Source organism: Chaetura pelagica, unplaced genomic scaffold (genome assembly GCF_000747805.2).
Source record: "Chaetura pelagica isolate M959 unplaced genomic scaffold, ChaPel_1.0 scaffold192, whole genome shotgun sequence".
NCBI classification, from domain to species: Eukaryota; Metazoa; Chordata; class Aves; order Apodiformes; family Apodidae; genus Chaetura; species Chaetura pelagica.
Genome location: NW_009952570.1, coordinates 761,931 through 781,006, shown reverse-complemented (window position 1 = coordinate 781,006; position 19,076 = coordinate 761,931). Strand labels below are relative to the sequence as shown.

General features: G+C 47.2%; 1 protein-coding gene across 1 annotated transcript in view; it reads left to right on the top strand.

The window, feature by feature from the left end:
- VPS8 (vacuolar protein sorting 8 homolog (S. cerevisiae)) overlaps positions 1–19,076 on the top strand; it is a 93,963-nt gene that overhangs the window by 43,587 nt on the left and 31,300 nt on the right. The window contains exons 18-33 of the mRNA XM_009993533.1: positions 203–293; positions 1,360–1,406; positions 2,264–2,353; positions 2,669–2,715; positions 3,205–3,427; positions 4,910–4,999; positions 6,589–6,640; positions 7,244–7,286; positions 8,040–8,112; positions 9,209–9,328; positions 9,909–9,980; positions 12,266–12,385; positions 14,234–14,290; positions 14,683–14,765; positions 16,071–16,155; positions 17,244–17,342. Of these exons, the coding sequence (XP_009991835.1) occupies positions 203–293; positions 1,360–1,406; positions 2,264–2,353; positions 2,669–2,715; positions 3,205–3,427; positions 4,910–4,999; positions 6,589–6,640; positions 7,244–7,286; positions 8,040–8,112; positions 9,209–9,328; positions 9,909–9,980; positions 12,266–12,385; positions 14,234–14,290; positions 14,683–14,765; positions 16,071–16,155; positions 17,244–17,342 (1,392 nt within the window). The remainder of the gene's footprint in view (positions 1–202; positions 294–1,359; positions 1,407–2,263; positions 2,354–2,668; positions 2,716–3,204; positions 3,428–4,909; positions 5,000–6,588; positions 6,641–7,243; positions 7,287–8,039; positions 8,113–9,208; positions 9,329–9,908; positions 9,981–12,265; positions 12,386–14,233; positions 14,291–14,682; positions 14,766–16,070; positions 16,156–17,243; positions 17,343–19,076) is intronic.

The following is a 19,076-nucleotide window of genomic DNA, read 5'->3' as shown; positions in this document are numbered from 1 at the left end:
TCTTTTTTAACTGTCCAGGAGAAAATGTACATATGAAAGAGTATTTTTGAGACACTGTCCTTTACTGCAATGTGTTGAGAGCATCTGAAGTTTCCTGTTCCATTGTCACGAGTCATGACCCACTCCTGGGAAATGTGGATCTTAAATGTGAGGGGATCATATTTTCTGTAATACTAAGGTCCAATATTACTTGTTCTTTTAGAGGGTTGACCACCTTCTGAAACAAGAATGTCTCACTGATGCCCTGGCTCTAGCTTGGTCTTTTTATGAAGGTAAAGCAAAGGCTGTAGTAGGTAAGTTGGTTTTGGTGTGTGTTTGTTTGGCTTGGTTTTTTAACTGAAACCACTAAGGAAGGTTTTAAACCCAGGCATGTAAGAATCACTTTTTCAGGGGGGGGAAAAAGGGAAAGGAAGATAATTTAATTTAGGAAGAGAAGGCAGGATGTGCTGCTTTGGGTTTGGGAGAAACAGCACCTTTGTATGGGTTGGTTTGGATTTTGGTGAGTGAGCCCTGGTGAGGACCAGATGTGCTCTGTGTTGTGACTCCTGTCAGTTGTCACTTTGCCATCAAGGAGGTGCTCCCAGGTGTGGAATATCTTGCTAAAATATTCCTGAAGGTCATGTGTGACCCACAGGTAATGGTCAGGGTGAGGATGTGTCAGCTCTGCCAAGCAGGTATGTTCACTCAGGTTTACCTAACCACAGCTGACTGAGAGACCTGTTGTGTTTGGCACCATGTGTCCTGTGGATGAGGATGCCCTGTGAGCATGTGGCTGTTTGGGAACAACATGGGAATTATGCCAGAAAGTGCTGCTTGAGCAGCCTGGTTTGGACTGGACATGCTGACTTTTCAACAAACAACTTCTGATGGTTTTGACAGGTGAGACTCCAGTCCTTCCTGCTTTGAAATTGCAGGTGTATGAGGGAGTGTCTTGTTTGAATGCCTGGGTATCATACAATGAAGCAGATAGTTTTTCAGTATTCAAAGAATTACTGTCTTTTTGAGTTGCCATTTAAGAAATCTTTTTTCCCTTAGAGTGCACTTCAGCTTCTTTGCACCAAGGCAGCCTCCAGCAATTGGCCTCATGTCCCCAGGCTCTGACAGCCTCTTGTTCATTGTTTTCTCCATGTCTCACAGCACTCAGATCTGTTCTGGCAATTCCTGTGCTGGAGCAGCCTCTGCACTGGGAGAATAAGCTCTTCAGAAGAAGAATGAGCTAAAAGGGGAACACCAAAATGTGTATTTAGATATCCTGACCTCTGCATCTCAGTGGTAGCATCTGAACTGTGGGGTTTTTATACTTTCACTGGGAGCTTAGGTGAGAAAAGCTTCATTTTATTTCACTCTAATTTTTTCCAGGCCTGTCTGGGGACACAAGCAGGAGGAAGGCAGTCATTGCAGACAGAGTGAGTCTCTCAGCTCTTCCTACCTGAATTGTCATGATGTGCTATGAACTGTGGTCCTAGAAGGGATGGCTTCTGTCCTCCAGACGTTAATCCAGCTGTAGAGTTTCTGCTCATGTTTCTCTTGCTAAGATTGGGAGCAGGATTTTAGAAGAGACTTGGAAAGACCTTTTGGGTAAAAGTGGGGATAAAATCTGCAGGGTTAGCAAAGCAAAGTGGGCCGCTGTCATCCAGGCCTTGAGATCTCTGGTCTCCTCACAGTGGAGAGAAAGGTTTTTTGAGGGTCACTTCAGAATTTCCTGACCTTTGGTTGGTGAGTGTCCATCAGTAGGTACCTTGCTCGCTCTCAGATGGAAACTTTGGTCCTGGTATACATGGACATGAAATAAACTCTGCAACTGATCCTGGTCAGTTGTTCCAGGAACCTTTTTCTGGGAAGGGTATGTTTAAAATATTAATTATGGCAAGAATTATTCAACTGTACTTCATTCCACATGTATGTTTTATTTGTAGGTAAATAAGTTTTGTTGTTTAAGATACTGTAACTTCAGCTTTTGGTGAAAACAGGGCCCAGATGTGCTTCAGGATTTGTTCCTCTGCCTGAAAACCTGGGGGCAGCCCAGTTTCTCAGTCAGCTGAAGCTAGTGCAGGTCTGCAGTGTCCCACTGGGGCACTCGGTGCCGTCTTATGCCATTGCCTCTTGGCAACCTTCTGCTCCTTCTTGCCCACAGCAGGTCATACCCAGCAAGGGACAAGGGCTCAAGCAGGAGTTTACAGTGCAGCCAGTCCTACTGCATGTGCTGCCAAGTGGTGTCTCTAGGGCAAGATGTGAGTGGTTTTTCTTCTTCCTTGTCATTCAGATGGTTGAAATCCTGCTCCATTACGCTGATCGCACTTTGAAGAAGTGTCCTGACCAAGGAAAAATCCAGGTCATGGAGCAACATTTTCAGGTATGGCTCTCCAGAGGACTCTCTTGTGTAGTTCCTTTCAATTTTTAGTTAGTCTTTGCTTTTGAATGAAACCAGGACTCAGCTGTGGTGAGAGCAGAGCCTGTGCATGCTCTGTGCTCTGCAGAAGTGGGACTAGAGCTTTTGTCCACATGAGCCAGCATAAGGGAAAACCTGTACCTGTGCCAGCCACCAGCTGCCTCAGACATCACCTTGGTTCTGCTCTGTGTGGGCCAGGCTTTGTTTTGTGCTCTGTAGGACTTGCTCTTTGGCAGGGTTTGGGCCAATCCCAACAGCTGTTCTGTGTTCCTCCCGCAGGACGTGGTGCCTGTCATAGTGGATTATTGCCTCTTGCTGCAGCGCACGTAAGTCTGGCTCTGCAAACCTGTCCCCCAAGCTAGATCCCCAGCCCATGGAGTCCTGAGTGCTACCTCCTGTCATCTCCCATGGTTTGGAGGAATCATATCACATCATTGCCACATCATCTATCCCAGAGGAATACTTGAAAACTGATACTAAAGTCGGGGGATTTCGTGCTCAAAGAAAAGTGTCTTGAATTTTCATTGATGTATTGAGGAAGACAAATTGGCTTCAAACTATTCCCCCACAGCTTCCCCTGAAGAAAGAAGCAGTTTTGATAGATTTTTCCTGTCATCATCATTCCCCCTCTAACAGCAGGTTTTTTGCTGCTGATTTATTCTGTGTAGCTGCTCCAGTATAGGAGCTGAACAGGGCACTTGGCTGCTGAGCTTGAGAAATAAAGAGAAAATGGAGGTTAATTTTGAGCCCTCAGAAAGTAAACAAGTAGGGAGATTTTAAGATTATTTGATAACTCAACACTTCTTTCCTCCTAGGGATCTGTTATTTAACCAGATATATGATAAGATGAGTGAGAATTCAGTAGCTAAGGGCATCTTTCTGGAGTGCTTGGAGCCATATATCTTAAGTGATAAGCTGATGGGAATCACAGCTCAAGTGATGAAAGACTTGCTGCTTCACTTCCAAGACAGGAACAGGTTGGAAAACTTGGAAGCCTGCATTGTGCATATGGATATCACCAGCTTAGACATACAGCAGGTGAGATGTTGTACTGCCTGTTGTCCTGAGTTCCTCTGAATAAAGGACAGCAGCCCCCAGGTGCTCGTGCAAACTTCTTGTGCTTTTAGGCACAACAAAGGGTGTGGAAAACAAGGTATCACCTTTCAACTGACAAGTCTTGCATAGTCCAACCCATTCCTGCCTTCTAGTCAGTAATTTGGTACACAACTTAGCCCTGTGTCCCTGGTATCACATCCAATGGATGTGGGAATTATTTAGTGTCCATTCTGTGACACCCATGCTCCTATAAACGTGTTTTGCTCCCCCTGTTTGTGTCCTGGCATAACTTGATGTGCCAGCAAGTGAATGTGGTGGAAGCTGCTGGTTGGTCAGGACTAGTCTGATGTTTACAATTAATCTTCCCTGTTTGGAATCATAAAATCCCAGACTGGTTTGGATTGGAGGGGACCTTGAAGATCATCCAGTTCCAACCCCTGCATGGGCAGGGACACCTCCCACCAGCCCAGGTTGCTCCAAGCCCCATCCAACCTGCCCTTCAACACTGCCAGGGATGGGGCAGCCACGGCTTCCCTGGGCAACCTGGGCCAGGCTCTCACCACCCTCACACCAAAGAATTTCCTCCTCATGTCTCACCTCAATCTCCCCTCTTCCAGTTTTCATCCATCCCCCCTTGTCCTCTCCCTCCCTGCCCTTGTCCCAAGTCCCTCCCCAGCTTTCCTGGAGCCCCTTCAGGCTCTAAAGGTCTCCCTGGAGCCTTCTCTTCTCCAGGCTGAACACCCCAACTCTCCCAGCCTGTCTCCAGAGCAGAGCTGCTCCAGCCCTTGGATCATCTTCATGGCCTCCTCTGGACTCTCTCCAGGAGCTCCATGTCCTTCATATGTTTGGGGCTGCAGAACTGGACACAGCACTACAGGGGGCTCTCAGGAGAGCAGATTAGAGGGGGAAAATCCCCATCTACTGAGTTCCTTACCTAAGATCAAGGCTGTAGGGGAGCTAAAACCCAAAGCTGTTTGTGTCCATGAGATGCCTGCCAGCCTCCTCTGCTCAGGTGCCTGCTCTTGCACAACACAGTTAGCAGAGCAAGGAGCTGTTGCTGCTGGGTTGTACTCTTTTCCTTGGCCAGGTTTTATTCCCACAATGTGGCCTTCCATTCCTAGGAGGGAACTGTTTGGGAGCTTGACAAAATGATTCACTAACCCAACCAAGAGGCCAACTAGTACAGTAAGGGTGTTGAAGAAATGACTTTTTTTTGCAATTCCTTAACCTCGTGTAGGCTATGAATGTTAGAGTCTCAACAGTTAGATCCCTTATTTCCTGTGTTGGGTGCTCCCTTTGGAGTCCTTGCAGAGACTGTTTCTGCAAGTAGAAATTCTGCTTTAAATCATTCAGTGGAATGATGCAAATGCAGGGGCTTAGGCTGTGTTGGAGAGACAGGGGAATGAGAAAACAGGGAGCTAAGAGCAGCTGTGTATCTAACAGTGTGCTTTGTTTGCTTTGCAGGTGGTTCTTCTGTGCTGGGAAAACCACCTCTATGATGCCATGATCTACGTCTACAACAGTGGGATGAATGACTTCATCAGTCCCATGGAGGTAGGAAAGCTGCTCAGTGCAGAGTTGTTTCTGGTATGTTCAGCTCACAGGCTGAGAAGCAGCATTTCAAACCCAATGTGTTGTCTTCTCATTCAGTGTGTGTGTATATTCTTGTTCTTAATGTCAAAGAAGAAATCATGCATGATATATGCAGCTTATTTCACTAGTTGCAGCAGAGGAGAAAAGTAATTTGTAGTTGCTGTGCTTTAGAACACAAATTTCCCTGCTGAGGAAGCAGAGCTCTGCAAAGCTAAAGCAGAAAGTGTGGTCGTGTTAATAACATAAATCAAAAGCAGCAGAAGAGAAGAACATGATGACTAAAGGAGTTTGCATTGCAGAGCTGCTGACAGCATTGGTGCTGCTGGTCAGCCTGGCTGTGTGGTGGGATGTGCTGAGGAGGGACCAGCTCCCTGCACAGTGGGGCTGGTGGGGGTTGTGGGTGTGAGATGTTCTGTGAACACCTCGTGCTGTTTTCCCTTCATACTCCTCCTCTGCTGACACAACGGGGTGTTAATATCTGTTCAAGAGTAATGGAAACAAAAGGTCAACTTAACCTGTGTTCAGAAGTCAGAAAAAAAACCTCCTAGAAACAGTCCTGGCTTTGAGGGAGGCTTGGTTCTTAGTACTGATCATAGATCCCAGAATGCCAGGTTGGAAGGGGCCTCAAGGATCACCTGGTCCAACCATCCCAGGTAATAATATAGTTGAAATGAGGTGGCCCAGCACCTGTCAGGCTGAGTATTGGAACTGGCCAGTGGAAGGGAATCCACCACTTCCCTTGGGACACTATTCCAATGTCTGACTGTGTTCTCATGGCGAAAAATTTTCTACTGGAGTCCAGTTGGAATCTCCCCTTTCTAATGGAAATCTCCCCCACTTGGAGTTACCTGCCAACAGTGAGCACAGGACTGGAGGTGATGCTGTTACTGAGAGGCCTGTTGATGGTGCAGCTAGTGACCTGGAAATGTGTCTCATGTGCCAGTTGCTCTTGAAGTCTGTGGCTATGACCTCGAGGTGTTTCACTGCAGAAACACTGCTGGTCATTTCTCAGTAATGCTGGGAGAGAGAGCTGGGCCCAGTCGAGTGTGGAAATATTTAAACTGTCCAAATTTTAGTGGTGGTTTTTCTCAGAAAGCAGACTCTTGAAAGGGGGGATGATTTTAAAAAGGACTTCTGGAACTTCTGCTGTTTGAGTACAAATAACTTCTGCTGCTGCATCCATAGCCAAACCACAGGCTGTCTGGTGACCCTGCTAGGTGGGCTGGAGGTTCAGGAGCAGGAGGTGAGACTGGGCAGTTCAGCTCTGACTGTGACTTCTGGGACTACTAACCATGGCTTTTTTCAGTGTGGCCTGTGCTTGGGGTTAGATCTGGTTGAATGAAGGCTGTTTATTTTGTATGTCATAACATCAGCTGGGAAAAGCATCCTTTGCCACATCTTGGTGTCCTCTCTGCCTTTTTATTATAAACCATGGTGAGGAAGCAGTTCCTGTGGGGAATATGCCCCCTTGATCCCTGCTTTAAAACCACACACAGTCTGTGCTTTGAGCTTTCCAAGCTGCTTCAGCACTGCTGCCTTTCTTGTTACAGAAGCTGTTCAAAGTCATTGCTCCTCCACTGAATGCTGGGAAGTCTCTCACAGGTACAGGATTCTTTCCCTTTAAGGATTTGTAGTTTCAATACTTGATGATTCATAGAATCACAGAGTGATTTGGGTTGGAGTTGGTGTCATCTAAGAACCATGGAATGGTTTGGGTTGGAATGGACCTTCAAGATCACCCAGATCCATCCCCCTGCATGGGCAGGGACACCTCCCACCAGCCCAGGGTGCTCCAAGCCCCATCCAACCTGCCCTTCAACACTGCCAGGGATGGGGCAGCCACAGCTTCCCTGGGCAACCTGGGCCAGGCTCTCACCACCCTCACACCAAAGAATTTCCTCCTCATGTCTCACCTCAGTCTCCCCTCTTCCAGTTTTCATTCATTCCCCTTTGTCCTTTCACTACAAGCTCATTCCAAGCCCTTGTAATGTCTCTCATAAATTCCAGCAAACGGATGAAATAAAGACCCAATGTAAGGGTTTTGGAGAACAGAGAAGTGCTCTAGTACTGGTTACTGTGTGCAGAGCTGCTCTGCTTCCTGCCAGGGCACATTAGGTGAGATGCTTTGCTAGCAGCTAGCAAAAGGAATTGCATCTTTCTATGTTCCTAGTGAATAAAAGATGACAGATTGTTTTTGTTTTGTAGATGAGCAGGTGATAATGGGCAACAAGCTGCTTGTATATATAAGGTAAGGTCCTTTAGAAAGTGTGTGGTGTTCCCTGAGTGTGACACCAGATGTTTAACTCATTGTGGGTGCATCATCTTAAAGTGTGTTTCTAGGTCTGTGTAAAACAGCAAGAGCTGCTTTGTGCAGCTGCCTTAGAGCTACAGTGGCTTCTGCTACACGGGGTGGGTGGGACAGAGCAGGGGACTTAGCACTGAAGTCACTGCTGATAAGCCATGTCTTTATCTTTAGAATTGAGTTTGTGCTGTGAGTGACACGGTGCTCCTTGCCCAAGGATTCCAGCCTGAAGAGCTGTTTTAGCCCTTTCTGTCACACCTCTTGGGTTAGCTGAGCTCTGCTGCTGCTTCCTGTCCTGCCTGGGATTTCCAGAGGGTCATGCTGAGATTGCACTATGAGTGCTTAGTTAGTGAGTTCCTCATTCTGGAATCTCTTCAAGAGAGTGAACATTAAATTCTGCATTACTCCTGCTTCCTACAATGCAAGAGAAAAGGGTCTTTTTGGTGAGAGTTCCTGAGTTTCCCTGGTTACTTTTCTGCTGTGGAATGGCATACCTTGGAATTCAATTCCTGCAGGGTATTTGTTTGTTGTGTATGAACAGCAGTGCTGTTTGCTGGCCTTGCTTTCATGATCTACCAAATAAATGCATTTGGCTTATTTTAAGAGCATCCTGAGAACTGACTAAAAAAATAAGCTGTTTTCCTCAGTCTCTTTAATGTCAGGAGGTATTAAAAATGCCTTTTCCCTCCTTTTCTGCAGCTGCTGCTTGGCAGGCCGTGCATATCCATTGGGTGATATTCCTGAAGATCTGGTACCTTTGGTTAAAAATCAGGTGAGCAACCTTGTGGAAGGAAACTTTCCCATACGAGGTTTTTAGAATAAGCTGCGTATTTCTTATTTCATGGGTTCCTGGTAGAAAACTATGAATAAATTTGAGAGCTGTATCCCTGTGAGATGAGTATCTACCACTGTAAATACCATATACATTGGGAAAAGATGAAGTCATGCAATCTGAATATTTCTTTCATCTGTAAATAGGAACAGAGTCCTTAGTGGTGCTAATTTTGATTGGTTTTTTCCTCATACTTTACAACAAAGTTAGCAGCAGTTTGTGGCTCTCTCTTCTTTCTAAACTTGACTCTGATGTGTCCAATGTGGGAGGATCTTCCCTGTTTTCAACTGCATGTAACGTGGCATTGACAGGAGTAGATAGTGAGAGAACATCAAAGAAAACCTTAACTAAACATTCCTTCCTCTTTTCGGCTGTTGCTAAAACTTCAGTTTCTGTTGAAGTTTTCCTGCCTCAGAGCTAGAAGTTCGGCACAGGCATTTTCCACATGGTAGGTCCCAGTAGGTTAATTTCTGTCAGTCCTTGTCACTCTATCTTCACCTCTGAGGCTTATCCAGTCTCAGATGTTGAGGACACACATCCATTTGTCCTCTAGGTGTAATTCCCATCTGCAGGGTGAAGGTATGTGCCCTGCCACTTAAATCCAGATCACTCCTTCTTGCATATCCACAGATCCCCAGTTGGGGGAGGGTGGGATGGAGTGTGCTGGGGCTGCTGGGTTCGGCACTAGCAGGTAGAATCACAGCCTTGCTGGAGTTGGAAGGGACCTCTAGAAATCATCTAGTCCAACTCTCCCACTGAAGTAGGAGCACCTAGAGCATTCCTCATAATGTCCAACCTAAACCTTCCCTCCTCCGGTTGTAATCCTTGATATTAAATTGTTTGGGGAGTCTAAGGAGGGGGAGACTTTTCCCTGCTAACAAGCTGCATCAAGCACCATTCCAGTAAGAACACTGGTGGGCTCCTAAGGTGCCTTAAAGCTTAGTGCAAAGCAGGTAACAATGCTGCTTTCCCAGGTGCTGTCAGTTACCTGAACTCAACAGGATATCTGCTGTGGCTTTCTGAATTTTCCTGGCAGGTGTTTGAGTTCCTGATCCGGCTGCACTCGGCTGAGGGCTCCGTGGAGGAGGAGGTCTATCCCCATGTCCGCACCCTGCTGCACTTCGACACTCGGGAGTTCCTCAATGTGCTTGCTCTGGTAAGAGCTCACTGATCTCCAAGGGAAAAATGCAACACCAGGCCTTCCATAATCTCTGGCATGGTTGCATGAGCTGGAAGATTTCTGTGTAAAAGTTTGTGCTTTGGCTGAACCAGGAGTTCCTTGATGCAGGAGCAGTTTTGGTGTGTATTTTATAAGATAGCAGAGGAGATCTCAACAGTCCTCTCTGTCCCTAAATATAAATTGATGCAAGTAACATTATGCAGTGAAGACTCTGGTAACAGAGGCCATCTTTAAAGCACAGGTGAAACAATAATAATATATTTGTACAGGATGTAGTACCTACATCTTTCTCCATAAAGACTCATTGTTCTCCCTCTCCAAGTTTCTTGAATTTCCTTTGTCTATGTGGACCTGTTAATTTTGCCTGAAATATGTGAGAACCATTTTGTGAGTTACAAAAGAGCAAATTCACTCTTGGAACCTGCTGCTTGGGTGTTGTGCACAGAAAGGGCATTGTCAGCTTTGTGATGTGGCTGCTGCCTGGTGTTTGCTTGCATTGTTGGGGTGAGCAGAGGAGAACGTTCTTCTCCAGGTGTCAGTGTTTTGCCTCTTGCAGACTTTTGAAGACATCAAGAATGACAAGCAAGCTGTGGAATACCAACAGAGAATTGTGGACATACTTCTGAAAGTGAGTCTGCCTAAAAATGTGTTTGCATCTGACAGATTGTAGACAACACTGCAGTCAAGGCTGTCGTTTGGATGAGGTGTTTCCAGTCCTGCCCTGGATGACACCTCTGAGAATGGGAGGGGCTGGAGCCTGGATTCACCTCAGCCAAGGCTGTTGGTTGGATATTCAGAAGATATGGTGACAGAGGGCTCTCCTTTCCTTGTATGTGACTTCACCTGGGTCCTTGTTGTCAAATTTCTCCTCTCTGCACTCTGAAGTTAATTTTTATCTGCTTCTCATCAATTCTGCTCCACGATTCCTTCTGAGCAGGTGAAAAGGTCCCAGGAATCCTGTGCTTGGCACAGTGTCAGCAGGGTCCTGGTGAAACCCTCTGCCTGGAATATAAAGAGTTCTCACGCTGGTGCTCTGGAAGCCCCTTGTCAGCTGCAGCCCCTGTTCCCTAACCAGGAATGTTCTCATGAAAAGCTGTCACTGCCAAACGCCCATTGCTTTCCCCCTTCCAAGCTGCCAGCATTAATCATGAGCAACCCCACTTGGGAGATGTTTATGTATAAACATACCAGAAGTAGTGTTCCCTGCCACTGGGCAGGGAGCTGAGAGCCAGGGCACAGGCAGGGGAGGTGGTGGCAGCTGCAGGGATGTTGTCAGCCCTGTGCTGGGGCAGCCCGGGCTCCTTGCTGTCTTTAGCCACTGCCAGCAGGAGGTGGCACCTGCAGCTGTGCTCCTGGGCTGGGGTGGGTTCTGTGGCCCTGCTGGGCTGGATGGAGCTGATTACAGCCCTGTTCTGCTGGGCAAATAGCAACTGGGCTCTGCCCAGCAAGGCAGAGCTCAGCTCTGCTCCTGGAGGAGGAGGAGGGTGGTTGCGAGAAGTGCTGCAGGATTAGGTGTATCTGCAGGGAACCACTTCCCTGTGAAAAGAACTCTCAGGCCCTTCATCTGGCATCTGCTCTCCTTTTGGATAAAAATGAAAGCAAAATCCTGAAACTTTAGATTTATCATTGAAAAAAAAACCACCACAGTTAGGATATAGCCATTCTTGGAAAACAGTTTGACCAACCTAGACGTTCTGTTAGTGCTGATCTAAACTTTGCCAAGTGTTTTGTCTTTTGGCCACATGCTTGGCCAAAATGAATAAACCACCCCTGCTGTTATAGTGAGTCATATATTTAATGTTGTGAGCTAACACCATTCTGACTGGGCTCCTGCATAAGACAGCCTTTTAAAATTGAAGATTAAAAATGAGTGATGGCATTAGCTGATGTTTGAAGTAGAGCTCCACTTAATTTTTAATGTGTCTTACCTGACTGCCTCCACTTGTCTAAGAAGCCATTAGTATTTCATCTCCAGGGATCTGGAACTCCAGGTCACTTTAGGGAATCAATTTGTATCTCCCAAGCTTAGACTGAGAGGTTATAGACTGTGAGATGCTCTGTGTCTAGGCTCTGCTAGAGCAGTTCTCAGATGTAGACTGACAGGTTGTTCAGGTGATGGATTTCCTCCAAGCTAAACCCACTGATCTCACAGGGTGACTCTCCAAACAGGGGCATTTCACTTTCCCTTTGTGTTTGGGGTTTTTTTTAGAAGCGTGAAACTCCAAGTCAGGACACATCACACTCGCTTTTTGTATGTGAGGCAGGTGACAAGCACTTCCCAGGTTTCAGATCCCTTTTGTAGTGACTCTTAGACGATTCATTTTTCTGTAATTTCAAGTCAGCACAGCCACAAGTTTCTCAAAATATTCATAGGCTAATGTGAGAAAAGAAACTTCTCCCAAACCTTTCTTAGTCATTGGATCAGTTCCTCTGCTGAAGTGCTGAGTGCCTGAAGTCAAATGTAGAATTTTTTTTTTTCTCCTGTAATTATTGATTTTATCTTTTTTCCTCTTGTGACAACATTTCTCTGCTCTCTGTTCACACACTGCTGAGATGGAGATAAACCTGGGTGGGGAAACCCTTCACACCCCAAAATCAGGGCCATGCAAAAATGTCTCTCTTGAGTACCTGGCAGAGGATGAGCCTCTTTAGCTGTAGGACAGAGGTGGTTTAGCAAGGACACATCCTCTGGCTGTGTCTCCAGGTGACACAATTCAGTGCCATGGAAGGTCATTTGCCTTCTGGATGTTCAGGATGGACTAACATCAGGAGATGGTGTAGATGTCTGGGTTAGGGGAGACATGGTGGCTGCAGAAGAACTTCTCACTGCAATGCCCTGATTGCTTTCCCAAAGGCAGCTCCAGAATCACTTGTTTTTATTTCTTTTTCCTTTTTCTCTCTCCTGCTTCTCAGGTCATGGTAGAGAATTCTGACTTCACCCCATCCCAGGTTGGCTGTCTCTTCACCTTCCTTGCCCGCCAGCTTGCCAAGCCCAACAACACATTGTTTGTGAACAGGACACTTTTTGACCAGGCAAGTATTTTTTTGTGAGGGATGGAAAAAATTCCCAAGAGGGTGCAGCACCACAGAAAGCCTGGCTGGTGCTATGGACTGAAGCAATTCACAAAGGATGGGTGCATTATGAAACAGGGAGCATCATGTTGTGGTTTCAAAGCTGGAGTAGGAGAAACTACTCTCAAGGGTGTCTAGTGACAGCACAAGGGGCAATGGGCACAAACTGGAGCACAGGAGGTTTAACCTAAATATAAGAAAAGACTTCTTGACTGTGAGTGACAGAGCCCTGGGACAGGCTGACCAGGGAGGCTTTGGAGTCTCCATCCCTGCAGACATTCAAACCCATCTGGATGTGTTCCTGTGGGATCTGCTCTAGCAGGGGTTTGGACTGGATGATCTCCAGAAGTCCCTTCCAGCCCCTGCCAGCCTGTGATTCTGTGGCTACAGGAGCACAGCAAGCTCCATATTTCAGCTTGCCTGCTGGAATTGTGTGAGAAACTGGGTCAGGTGTTAGGGAGATGGAAGAGCCTCTGCTCTTCTCCATGGAATGGTGGTCACTGCCTTGTCAGGAGAGGGGAAGCAAAGGCCCATATGGACAGGAACCAAGCTGCTTAACCCCCAGTGAGCATTTTGGTGCCTCTGTTGTCACTTCTTACACATGAAGGTGCCAGGGTATGGAGACAAGGAGTGCCAACTGAAATGTGATCAGTGAGCCTCTATAGGTACCTGGTAATTTCTAGTTGATGTGGCCACTCTTCTCTGCTGTTTGGAATAGGCTGGTGTGCACCAATGTGTGCCTGAAGCTTGCACAGGTTAATTTTATATCCCAGCTGGAGTCCCAGAAATTCCTGGGCCTGAGGAGGTGGCTTCAATGGCTACAGCAGTTGAGCTTTGGTGATAATATGGATACATGAACACTGATAAAAAACAGGTTAGAAAATGTGCCCTGTGTTATAATTTAGGACCAAGGAAGTCTGTGGACAGATGGATTTGGATTAAACACTGTAATTACAGTTATATTAAATTGTCTGAGTTACATGATTGTTTTTCTGGGAGGGCTGGCACAGTCCAGGAGAGAAGTCAGAAGGGTCAGTGCAGTGGCTCCAGCTCTTTGGGGTACAGTCCAAGGCAGGGTCATGGGATCCCTGAGTTCTGTATTCACTGGGTTCCCCATGGTTTGGTTCTAGATCCTGGTGCAGAGTCCTAGGTTTCCCTCCCTGGAGTCTTTCAGCAGTTTGTGGTTAATCCAGTAGGGTCCTTAGTTATAGGGCCAAGTAGAGAGTAGTTCACAGATGAGTTGTGCCTCCAGAGTGCACTGCTGTCCTGTGGGAGTCCTGTGAGGAGCAGCTGAGGGAACTGGGAGTGTTTGGTTTGGAGAAGAGGAGGCTGAGGGGAGACCTCATTGGTCTCCATAGCTCCCTGAAAGGAGGGGGCAGTGAGGGGGCTTTGGCCTCTTCTCCCAAGTGGATAACGACAGGACCAAAGGAAATGGCCTGAATCTGCACCAGGGGAGGGTCAGACTGGGGAGTAGGAAGAGTTTCTTTACTGGAAGAGTGGTCAGGCACTGGGACAGGCTGCCCAGGGAGGTAGGTGGTGGAGTCACCATCCCTGGAGGGATTCAAAAGCCATGTAGATTTGGAACTTCAGGACATGCCCCACTGGGCATGTGGGGGTTTGTGGAGTGTGGGGTTTTGTGGTGGGCTTTTTTTGTGTTTTGGTTTGGGTTTTGGGGGTTTTTTTGTTTTTGGGTTTTTTTTGCCCCCTGGGTTGACAGTTGGACTTGGTGATCTTTCAGGTCTTTTCCAGCTGCAACAGTTCTGTCAGCTCATTGTGTCAAGTCAGACTCACTTTTACCCCCTTGTGCAGGTCCTAGAATTCCTGTGCAGTCCAGACGACGACTCCCGGCATTCCGAGAGGCAGCAGGTAATGGTCTGGAGGGAATGTTTCCTTCAGCCCCTGGTGTCCCCAGGCTGCAGAGCAGAGCCCAGCCTGGTTGGGAACATGTGCTGGCTGAAGGTCAGATGCCACTGCAGTCACCCAGCATAGGAGTGGTGGCCAGCATGGGAGAACTGGGCAGGGAGTGGAGGAGGATCCTGCCCCAGCCCTGCCCACAGGGGGCTTTGCCAGCAGTAAGAACAGGGGCAGCAGACCTGGCTGAGGGCATGAGCTCCAGAGTTAGTGCACAGTCCATTAAAAAAAATCTATCTGTGGACTAAGCCCTGTATTAATCCAGAGCTGAGTGGAGCAGGAGCAGTGTGACGGACACTGGCTGTCCAGCTGCTGCAGTATAAATAACTGGCCTCCAATATCTGCAGGTCCTGCTGGAATTGCTGCAGGCAGGAGGAATAGTGCAGTTTGAAGAGACTCGTCTCATCCAAATGGCAGAGAAAGCAGAATTGTAAGTTGTCATTTCTGATACAGAAAGACTTCCTTTACATCTCCAAAGCATTGTCCTCCACATGTCTGCTTCCTGCTTTGCAGCTGTGTTTGGGATTATTTTCATTGTGCATTCACATCTGCTTCATTGAATATGTTCATATTTAGATCTAGCCTGTTCTGTCTTCTCTCTACTGGGTGTTTTTACAGAAAATATTGTTAAGATAGGAGGGGGCAGAGCTGTGGGAACCCTTCAGACTGAAACCCTGTGGAGCTTGAGGAGTTTGGGCACATCCCATCCCAGAGCCCAGGCTTTGTTCAAAGGTGTAGTTGTGTGTTTGAAAGTTCTACCCCTGACAGATGGAGATGTCTCCTTGGGGTGAGACCCACAGGTGGATTTAAAAGCAGGAAGGAGTCTGAAACCACCCCCATGGTACTCATTATAGAATTGAGTAGGAGAGACAAACAGTGTCTGGAAGGGCTGAACATTCCCACTGTCTCCTTTAGATGCTTTACACTTTCAGAAAGAGTCTGTGATGCCCAAACAGAGTCAGGGAGGGCATCTTCACCCAAGTCTTCAATGTGGATATAATGTGAATTAATCCACTATACTACAAAGAACCAGAGGGGCAGAGGAGCTGTGGTGGGGTGTGCCACTCCCTTTTTTCCTGTGTGTCCTGGAAGAAGTTACTCAACCAAATTTTTCAGACCCAACAAAAGTGTTTTTATTCCTTGCCTCAGAGAGCTGGACTGCCAGAACCACCAGCTCAGCCGATTCCATCAGAGCTAGAAAAACTCTAGTGTAATGTTCCTCAGCAGGCTTCTCATTTGTTTTGTCTCTGTTGCATCTGTTTTATCTAAAGTCTCAAAACATTAAAGAGGTTCATCAGGATCTGAGGGTAGGAAGCTGTGTCAGTACATGACTGGGTCATGGGCAGTGACCTTCCAGTTGGTGTTGTGGACCAGCCTCGCTCAGAGCCGAGTGTGTGATGGAAATAAGGAAGATGATCTCTGAACAGCAGAGCTAGGGAAACCTGATTTCTTTAAGGGCTTCTGTCCCTTGCCTCTCACCTTTGTAACTCACATTTTCTCTGCTCTGTCTGATAACCTCCCAAAAGAGGGAGGCTGAGTGGCCTGTGGCTGATAGCAAATGATGTGACCTGAAGCCACCCGAGCTCTGTGCTGAAAGGCACTTCCAAGCCCTTTGTAAAACAGGCTGTATTTTCTTTCGAGTGCTGCCAAACTGTGCTGGATCTCAGCAACCTACCTCTGCTCTGCTGGCTCAGTTGAGTATTTTTCCTAACATGGAAAGTGCTTTTCATTCCAGCTACCAGATTTGTGAGTTCATGTATGAACGAGAGCTTCGCTACGACAAAATCATTGGCTGTTACCTGCGGGACCCAGTGAGAAAGGTGAGTAAATTGGGTGCTTCTTGCCTTTCTTCTTCATGGCTGGCTCTGAGCAGCCTGGTCTAGTGGGAGGTGTCCCTGCTCATTCAGCAGGGTTAGAACTAGATGAGCTTTAAGATCCCTTCCAACCCAAACCATTAGGGAGGAGGGCAGGGCAGTCCATCTTGCTGGCAATGCTGTGCGTGGGCACAACAGCCCTGCTCTTTTCCTGTAAGTCTTTCTTTACAAGTGTCTTCCTTTACAGCTGAGTTTTCATGTAATCAAGACTTTTTGTGTTTGTGTGTTGGAGAGGAACTTATTTTGTAAAAGCTTCAGAGTTTTTGGTTTCTTTTTAAACTTAGACTCATAGAAAGATTTTGGTTGGAAGAGACCATCGAGTCCAACCATTAACCTAACTTAACCCCGTTTTTGGTTCCTTTTTCAATTTAAACAATGCTAACTCTCTTTCCTCCCCCTGGACAGAGTGTCTCTGCCCTTGTTATCTCTTTGCAATGACCTTCTGCCTGGGCATAAGTTAGGTTCTCTTCCCTACCACCAACACAAGTTGGAAGGAGAGTCTGGCAAATTTGATCCCACCTTGTGAAACCTGGAAGTTGTGTGGCTGAAGGAAATGGAAGAGATAGGTTGTGATAGTGAGGTGATCCAAAATAAGGCACAAGAGAGCAGCTGAGCTAGGACAGTTGCAGAAGAACCTGGAGGAGAGGCTAATTCTGTAGAGAAATTCCTGAAAATGTTGGGAAAACTGACCTACCCTCTGGCAGAGTGTTCTTTTTTCTGTGCCTCCTAGCTAAAGAGTGATGTCCCTGTGAGCAAAACAGGGATGTTTCTAACAGTGGAAGAACAATTCTCTTTGACCTCAGTGCTTCACACATTTAGCATCTATTAGTTTCCTCTTGGGTTTGTTTTTTTTTCCTGGCAGTTCTTCAGGGAGTATTTAGGGATCATCTTGCCTGCAGGTAACTGACTTGCTAAGAGAGGACTGGCCATGAAGTCATGCTCAGAGTGCTTGAAATGCTCTCCCTTAGCAAAACCCAGAACCCTTGGTGGTGCTGCAGAACATGCTGTACCTCTTACGGGTTTATGCCTTACAGGAAGAAGTTTTCAACTATATTCACAACATCCTATCCATGCCTGGCTACAGTGCTGAAGAAAAGCAGTTGGTGTGGCAGAAAGCTCTGGAACATATAGAGGTATGGTGTGTCCTAAAGCCATGGCACCTGAGCTACTGCCAACTCCTGTTGGGTCTGCCTGGTGCTGCTCTGTGAGCAGAAGTGCCACAGTGTCCCATCTCACCTGCTGAGAAAGCTCTGCCTTGCAGGTCTCTTGGTCTATATGTTACTGTAAGTGCATCTCCGGGTCCAGGCTGGCCTCCCTGGCTTCCTGGTTTATAGTGGGCCTTGTCAGGAGATGATGGCTGGTGAGTGCTGTGTAGAGCAAGGTCAGAACATGGACATCACTGACCTGTGGTATTTAATTCCTCCTCTTACAGTGGTGGTGGCATTCAACCTCAGGACCCTGGCACTTCCAGCCTGTGGGGAGATGGGGTCGTGAGTTCTTCTGTAAGACACAGACTGTTGCTAGACCTCTCTAGCTGATAATTATTCCCATCTCTTCAATTTCTCTTTGCTTCCTGGGTTGAAGATGTCTGAAGTAATTGTCCAGTCAGTAGACCTGGGGAATCCATAATATCTAGGATAGTAAGACCCTGGCCCAGGTTGCTTAGGGAAATCATGGCTGCCCCATCCCTGGCAGTGTTGAAGGGCAGGTTGGATGGGGCTTGGAGCAACCTGGGCTGGTGGGAGGTGTCCCTGCCCATGCAGGGGGTTGGATCTAGATGATCTTTAAGGTCCCTTCCAACCTAAACTACTTTATGATTTCTATGACCTAGTTTCTGTCAGGTGGTGTCAATCCCCTCCAGGGTGATCTGGAGATATGCTGATGTTTGTCTGTAAAACAAGCAGTCACTTGCCCAGACTACTTAGCAGAAAATAGCCACAGAATTCTGTATCCTGGACAAAAAAGTATTGGGTACATCTGAAAGCTACAGGATACTTCTGTCTACCAAGCATCTGAAAGTAGGGTGTGACTGATGAGAAAATGGACCAAGAGGGAAAATGATTCAGAAGACAATGAACAAAGAGCTGCTGTGGACCCAGCTGTGTGACATGGAGCCTGACAAGCTCATACGCATGCTCCAGATGCACTTCCAGAGCTTGTGGGAGTTGGTGCTGGGGTGTTTGGTGCTGGGGTGGCTGTGCTGGGGCTGAGCAGACCTGGCTCATTCCTACCTTATCAGAGCAACTGGCTCCATGCAGAGCCAAGCTGAGCAAGCTGCTGTCTGCTGTGCTGCTTCCTTGGGACTGCTTCCTTCTTCTGCTGTATCTCTGGTCTCTGCTTGTGTTGGTGCCTTCAGCATCCCCAGGTGTCCTCTGTGAGCTGTGTTTTGTGTCTTTATCAGTCACAGGGAGGTTTCCTTGCTGGGTCTGTGCAGCCTGAGGCCTTTATGACTGTTGTTCCATGCTGGAAATCAGGAATGTCCTGGGTTGTTCTGCCTCACATTTCTCCCTGTGTTGTGTGGGGTTTGGGAAGCCCAGACTGCCAGCTGTTCACATGGAGTTATTTGGCTTTGTTTTCTCAGTCTGAAGCCACTTTTTGAGCATTGTCCAGTGTCAGAAGTGCCCAGTGCCCAACATGTCCAAGCTCCTGGCCTCTCTGAGGTGGGCAAACAGAAAATACTCCTCTCCACTTGTCCACAGCCATCCTTAGAACCAGGGTTTCTGGCACTGTGTCACCAGCCCTGCAGATAACGGCAGCTGCTCTACCCACACTTTTTGCATCTTTCTCCAAGAAGCTGCTGGGCAGATGATGGGTTCAGTAGGTCACCTTTCTTGGGTGCTGGCACTGAGATCAAGTCCCTCTTTCCC